The sequence below is a fragment of the Tupaia chinensis genome, unplaced genomic scaffold (genome assembly GCF_000334495.1).
Source record: "Tupaia chinensis unplaced genomic scaffold, TupChi_1.0 Scaffold000600_1, whole genome shotgun sequence".
Taxonomy (NCBI): domain Eukaryota; kingdom Metazoa; phylum Chordata; class Mammalia; order Scandentia; family Tupaiidae; genus Tupaia; species Tupaia belangeri.
The window spans coordinates 502,659-509,481 of NW_006160117.1; the positions used below are offsets into that span (position 1 = coordinate 502,659).

Consider the following 6,823-nt stretch of genomic DNA (forward strand, 5'->3'; position numbering starts at 1 on the left):
GTTTTGTCTCATCCCTTTTCCTCGTTTTTTTTTTTTTTTTTTTTTTCAATTTTTCAATTTTTTTTTTTTGGCCACTTTTTACCCTGTTCTCTGATGGTAATATTCCACTCCTCTTTCTAGGCCCTTCTTGGAGTCCTTTGTGAAGCCTTCCCTGATTTCCTAGGCAAAATTAATGACTCTTTTCACTGTTTCCTCAATACTGTGTTATTCTTCTGTGGCACCATGTATATATTATGACGGTAGTTCCACGCCCTTTTGCTTTGATTGTGAGCCCCCTTGAAGATAGGGAACTCTGTCTTATTTGTAATTGGGCCCTGAAGCCTGTGGAGTGAAAAATTGTTGCCGAGGGAGTAAGTCCCTTGGAAGACCTGTAGATTTTGTCTGGAGTCAAGGGAGTCCAGAAGGGAATACCCTGAGGCCAGATTCTCACTCTCAGTGATCATGTTCAGTAATCTCTGAGACCTTTTCATGTAGGCCTGCTTGTGATCTTGAAAATCATTTGAGTGACATCCAAAATTTTGTGGCTGGGGGGGCTGAAGGACTCTGTTCAGTAATCTCTGAGACCTTTTCATGTAGGCCTGCTTGTGATCTTGGAAAAATCATTTGAGTGACATCCAAAATTTTGTGGCTGTCGTCGTTAAGTACCTGTGTTCCTTAATTTTTACTTAATGTCTTTTGGAAAATGGATTTAAAAGTCAAATGTGAAAGTCAAACAATAGACTGAGATGTTATGAAGAGAGAGATTCCATTTCCAGAAAGCTGGGGGGAGGGAGGGAAGATTTCTAATTCTGCTTCACTTTAAAGATGTAGTTTAAAAATTTATTGCCAACATTCTGTACGTTGGCAATACACTTTAAAACTACATCTTAAAGGTGATAAGTATTTTGTATTTCAGCTACTTAGTCAAACAGCTTAATGTTGTTAGAAATATTCCAGTGCGATTGAAGCTTTTAAGATGCCTCTTAATAATACTTCTTTTCTGTGCCTATTCCTTTTGATAAATTAATTGGCACCAAATACAATAAAATTCTTAATTTCACAGACATGGATGGCAATTGTGCCAAGCTTAAACTCATAGCACGCAGGCAACACTGTTGTGCTTGACTTGGTTATCATCCGCTGGTACACAGGAAAGGCTGAGTTCTGTGGATGGGTTCTTTTCAGTATGTATGTGGGGCAGTCAGTTTATAAGCTGAAAAGCATGAATAATTCAAAAGTGGAATGAATGAACCTCAAGGCCCTCCAGTAAGTAGTTCAATAATTTTTGACAAAAATACATTTTAATCTTTGTAATTTTTTTTACTGTCATAATGTCATAACCGAGGTCTTGAAAGCAGTGATAGAGTTAAGATGACTCTCCTTATGAGCCATCTTTACTTTCCCCAGTCCTCAATATAGCCCTCCTTTGAAATTCCAGGTGCTTTATCTGAACCTGTTAGGACATGGATTACTTCTAGGTAGTGTTTTAGAGCCATTCGCTACTTATCTCCCATATTAGATTGTAAATAGTGTGAATATAGAGGCCATGTCTTCTTTATCTTCTTTGTCTCTCTCATTGCCTAGCACTTTGCAAAGTGCACCTGCCCCTTAAAGCCTTTTGAATGTTGATTAATAGAATAGAAAATGAATTGTTTGTCTTTTATAACTCACTGGATTACTTGGGGCCTGTCCTTTCAGATGGAAAACCGTTGGCTGATCTTTCTTCTCTAGTGTCTCCATAGGATAGCAGTTGAATTTGGGATTTTCCTCTTTTTGGAAGAAAAAATAACAGGGACTTCAGTTGTTGTAACTGGATTTTAAAGAGTGTTTCTGAAGAGCCATAGGATCTGCTTCTTTGGCCATGAACTTTGCGACTTACTTACATTATAAAATGTATCCTTGGTAACATTGAAAATATATATTACTGTGGGCTACAAATGTTCCTTGGCTTTGAGGAAAGATGGCTGGTAATTTTGTAAGATTACATGTGTATTTGTCTTTTTTTTTTTCCACCTGCATCAGAGTCAGGGAGTTTTGTAGCTTCTCGAGCCCGGCGAGAAAAAAAGTCAAAGAAAGGACGCCAGGAAGCTCTAGAAAGACTGAAAAAGGCTAAAGCTGGTGAGAAGTATAAGTATGAAGTAAGTAACCATTTCCTTTTTATTTCCTCCTGTGCTTCATTAATTTATAGCCTGCAGGTAGTCTTCTGTCACCTTTGTCACCAATTAGAAATAGTCATATATTTCTTGTAATAGTAATTAAGATATATATATATTTTTTTGCCAGAGGGCACATGTACTTACTAGGGGGTGGGGGTGAGGGGTAGGGATGAGAAAACACCCCTTCATGGGGAATGGTCACACTGCAATCCTGTCTCCATTCCTACCTCGTTTTGGGCCCACATGCAGACACGCCCAGTGAGATTTTCAAGCCACTGGCTTCAGGACTGGAACTGTGCTGTTGCCATGAGGGATCCATCCACCTTAACCACCAGGCTGTGGGCTGGCCTGTGGTAGTAATTTCTTAATATTGAACAAGCTTTGGTATGAGATAGATTTACTCATTAAGGAGAGTACCTGGCTCTTGATGAGGTAGATTTACTCATTAGGGAGAGTACCCGGCTCTTAATTCCTGTGAGACACTTTACAGGTGATTTTAAAATTCTGAAATGAAAGGAGCTGTATGTGTAATTTTCCTTTTGGAGCCTGGCACACCTCTGCTGAGTCCCATTTTTGAGGGGGAAACTTAGAGGTGCTTCTACTTTAGTCTTAAGGTCTAGTTCACTACTTCTCCTTGGAGAGAATTGTTCTTCACCTGATTTGTAAGGGAAATGGCAGTGGAGACAGCCCTACTTCTGTAAGGTTGATGTGATGCTCTTTTGGTGTGTTTTCCTCTGCACACTCTTTATGGCCCTCAGGTAAGACAGTGGCTACCATCTGCATCACGCAACAGTGGCCGGCATCACCTTCAATCCTCCCAGAGTATCTTAACTGCCTCCAGGCTTGAAAGTGTTTAATGAATGAGAAACAGTAACAATAGCAGCACCTAATTTTACTTTGTGAGCTAACCACCCAGTTCTAAGTGCTTTTCCCAGTATGTTTATTTCCTTCCAGTAGTCAAGTGAACTTAGGTACCATGATCAACAACATTTTGCTGGTGACATATCCAGGGCATACAAAGTTTAATGAGGTCCCAGTTCAGATCCTTTATTTGAACCCAGCAGTCTGGTTTCAGAATACGAAGGGTGTCTGAAAGTTCAAAAAGTTCATGGAAATGTGTTGTATTATTAAAAAAAACTCAACAACTATGTGTGGATTTCAAATCAAAATAGACTTGTACTTTAATTCTCTTTTTTACCTACAAACTTTTTAAAGTCCCCTTCTATGTATGTTTTATTTTTCCTTTTTTTTTTTTTTGATTGCTTTCTATGCATGTTTAACCAGGGTCTATATGGCATTGGACAATTAAGCTAATGGAAGTGAATTTTTGCCATTTGGCACCATTTGTTCAAGTTAAGTGAGGCAACCAGATCATAAAGGGTTGCTAAAAGGATTACAGAAAAGCAGGAGTGAAGCATTTGTAATGTAGGTACTTGTATAAAGGAGTTCCATGGGGCATTTCAGATGTTGGCACAATGTGGCTGATTTTTTCTTTAAACACTGTGATGTTAATTGTATGGCTCAAAGAGTTCGTGCTGAGCAGTAGCAATGTTGTTTTTAAAGATAGAGTCAAAATGACTTTTTATTCAAAATGTTTTTTTTTCATATAGTTTTCTGGTGTCTTTGTGATAGTATATAAGCAAATTACTTAAGTAAGAGTCAAAGAATGCCTGATAGACTTCAACAAGGAAAATGATCATGCTGCCCCCACCCCCCTCTGAAGGAGAATTCATCAGTACAGTAATGTTGATTGGAATAGTTTATGTCTGGGATTTTAAAAATTTAATTTGGTAGGGCAGGTAGTTTGTTACCAAGTGGTGAAAGGCCAAATCAGTATTTGCCAGTGATCCCTGTAGAGTAGGTTAAAAGGGAGGTGAAAACTAAGCCTAATCCTGTAATTATTATAAGCCTTGTAGGTGTGGCAAAAAGCCAGTCAGCTCTGGCCAACGGGCTCTCTCAGCTCTGTATGCTTTTTCCCCAGGATCCCACCTCTTTGGGTGGAGTTCATCATTTCTCCCACCACCCATTTGAAAAAGGCAGAACTTTTGAGAGAAAGGGGCACTATTTTTTAGTTTTTGCTAGTGGGCCCTTGTGCTCACTAGAGACAGAGAGAGGGAAAGTGAGAAAGTATCCCCCAATGGAGGATAGTCACACCACAATCCCTTCTCCTCCATTGTTCCCTCTTTTTGGGATCTTGGGCACACATAAACACACACCTGGCATGTTTCTGAAGCCGCTGGACTTGTCTTTCCCGTAGCTGAGCATTGAAGACCCCGAGCAGTATCAAGTCCTTAGAATGATAGGGAATAGTGGCAGTATGAACAGGGATTACTCAAAAACCAGTTCCAGTTTGCCTGTAGAATAGAGTATGTTTGTTTTCCGAATTTTTGGAGGGGGATAGATGAGGGAGATTTTCCTTTTGAATTATATTTGGTTGAAGAGTTATTCCAGTTAGTTATTTGCAGAACATACATGAGTGAGTGGAGAGGCAAGTGACATGCCTTGCAGGTTTGTGAAGTGTAGGAGAAACCAGTCTAGAAATCACAAGTGAACAATCCCCAAAGCAGCTAATGAAGAATTGGCTATAATTCAGTTTGTTTTTTATGAAGTAGATGAGTAATTGATGGTGTGACAAGTGTATTATGCTAATGGAATCATTTAATATCTTATGTTAACACCCACCTAAAAGGAATACTAAGTTAATTGATGTCTATTTAAGGAAAACCCTGTAGTGGTGTTGAATGTCAGAACTCATAATTTGGTTGCAGCTACTCCTTCAGGCTGCCATTCTGGTTTCAACTTGACAATTATTTTCATCAGAATTGTTTAACACTTTCACTCCATTTGAAGCTTTTTTCCTAACTTGTGTAATGGCAGGTCGAGGACTTCACAAGTGTCTATGAAGAAGTTGATGAAGAGCAGTATTCGAAGCTGGTTCAGGCACGCCAGGATGATGACTGGATCGTGGATGATGGTATGTGGGAGGGAATTTCCTGCCAGGCACTCTTAGTTGCTGCTTGGAGGTTCTCGTGTGGTGGAGTTGCTGCTTTGCAGATATAAGGCATTGTTAGGATCATGACTTCGGTTTGGATGTTCTGTAATTATATGAGCATAAGCAGGACCTGAGGAAGTTTATTTGGGGATATTTTGGAGAATCTAGGCACATACTTCAGGTTATTGGGTAAATCTTCTAGGAAATGGCTGTGTAGGAAGCGGGAAGAGTGCTGGGCCTGTGGGGCTAACACACAGCATTTGGAATTAAGGGATGCAGAATCAAATTGTGTCTTTCCCACGTTTCCACGGTATGATCTTGGTCAAGTCACTTAGTCCCTAAGGTTTTCACACCTCCGTAGAGAGCTCGCTGGTTCTTGCTAGTGGGATCTGGCTTTTGCGAGTGGTTCTTGCTAGTGGGATCTGGCTTTTGCAAGTGCCGACCGCAGGGAGGAGATGTAGGCTGTGCCTGTGACTATGTTTATGTTTCTGTTGTAATTGGACTCACTATCTAGCTGGTTTTTCCTAGGAGACTGGGGTGCCTTTCTGAGCTTGTGGTGATCTTGATCCTTTTCCTTTTTTCTTCTGGTAGAGTAAAACTGTTACAAAGTACCCTGTTGTAAACTTTGATGTCGTGAGCCAGATGATTTCCTTCACTCACCTAGCTAGGCAAAGTACATATGTATCCTTCAGTTTTGACTCCATACCTGCTGCGTGGATGTTGTCTCATCTGACATCTGTGTGAACAGAATTCTTACAAGTGGCATAGGCCAGGAGAAGATCTGTGTGGATTTTAAAGCATTTTTGGTGTGTGTCACGGATAAAGTATTATTGGCCACTTTTAGAAACTTGATCCCAGTATTAGATACTTTGTTTTGGGACCAGCAAGTGTTATGGTGGTTAAGTTGCTGGACTCCCACATCGCCAACTGTGGTTTGAGTCCCAGATCTGGTGACTTGCTTTTTCACTCCCCGCCCGCCTCTCTCTGGTGAACACACATGCCCTACAGCAAAAACTGGTGGCATAATAGTTGGGGTGCCGGATTCACACATGGCTAAATGTGGTTCGAATCTAGGACCTAGCATCTTGAAACTCCTACTGGGAACATGCACATGTGTGCCCAAAATCCCAGGAGGAAAATGGAGAAGGGATTGTGGTGTGGCTACCTGCCCTGGGGGTTGATTTCTCACATTCTTACTGTCTCTGTGGCGAGTGTACATACCCTATGGTAAAAACCTTTTTAAAAATGTAAAAATAAATAAAGTTAAATAAATAATTCTTCTAAATGTTTTGTTCCTATATCTAGATGGTATTGGCTACCAGGAAGATGGCCGAGAGATTTTTGATGATGACCTTGAAGATGATGCCCTTGACACCAGTGGGAAAGGTACTGTATTTTGTATTCAATAGTGTTGTCTTGAGATTGCAAGAATTGTCTAAAATTTGAAGTATACTCTGATATGGTTTCCCTGTGAGGGAAAAGGGCTTATCACAATTGTTTTCAGGTATAGAATATGTTGTATCGTTGAGAGAATAGTTACACAGAAAGTTAAATGTAAGAAGCAAAAAGTACTATGAAAAGTTTTACATCTCTATTTAAAGTGTTTGGTTGTTTACTTACTTTGAAATTTTCAGGCCTGTGGTCATTTTAGACGTGCTGATTTTGAGGACTGCAATAAGTGGTGGCTTTTAATTCC

The 6,823-nt window shown here is 40.0% G+C and overlaps 1 protein-coding gene across 2 annotated transcripts in view; it reads left to right on the forward strand.

Moving 5' to 3' along the window:
* The window catches only part of POLA1 (DNA polymerase alpha 1, catalytic subunit), a 353,788-nt gene that overhangs the window by 3,727 nt on the left and 343,238 nt on the right, over positions 1–6,823 (forward strand). For both annotated transcript variants that reach the window (XM_027775720.1, XM_027775721.1), the window contains exons 2-4: positions 2,002–2,117; positions 5,013–5,109; positions 6,433–6,513. In XM_027775720.1, the coding sequence (XP_027631521.1) occupies positions 2,002–2,117; positions 5,013–5,109; positions 6,433–6,513 (294 nt within the window). The remainder of the gene's footprint in view (positions 1–2,001; positions 2,118–5,012; positions 5,110–6,432; positions 6,514–6,823) is intronic.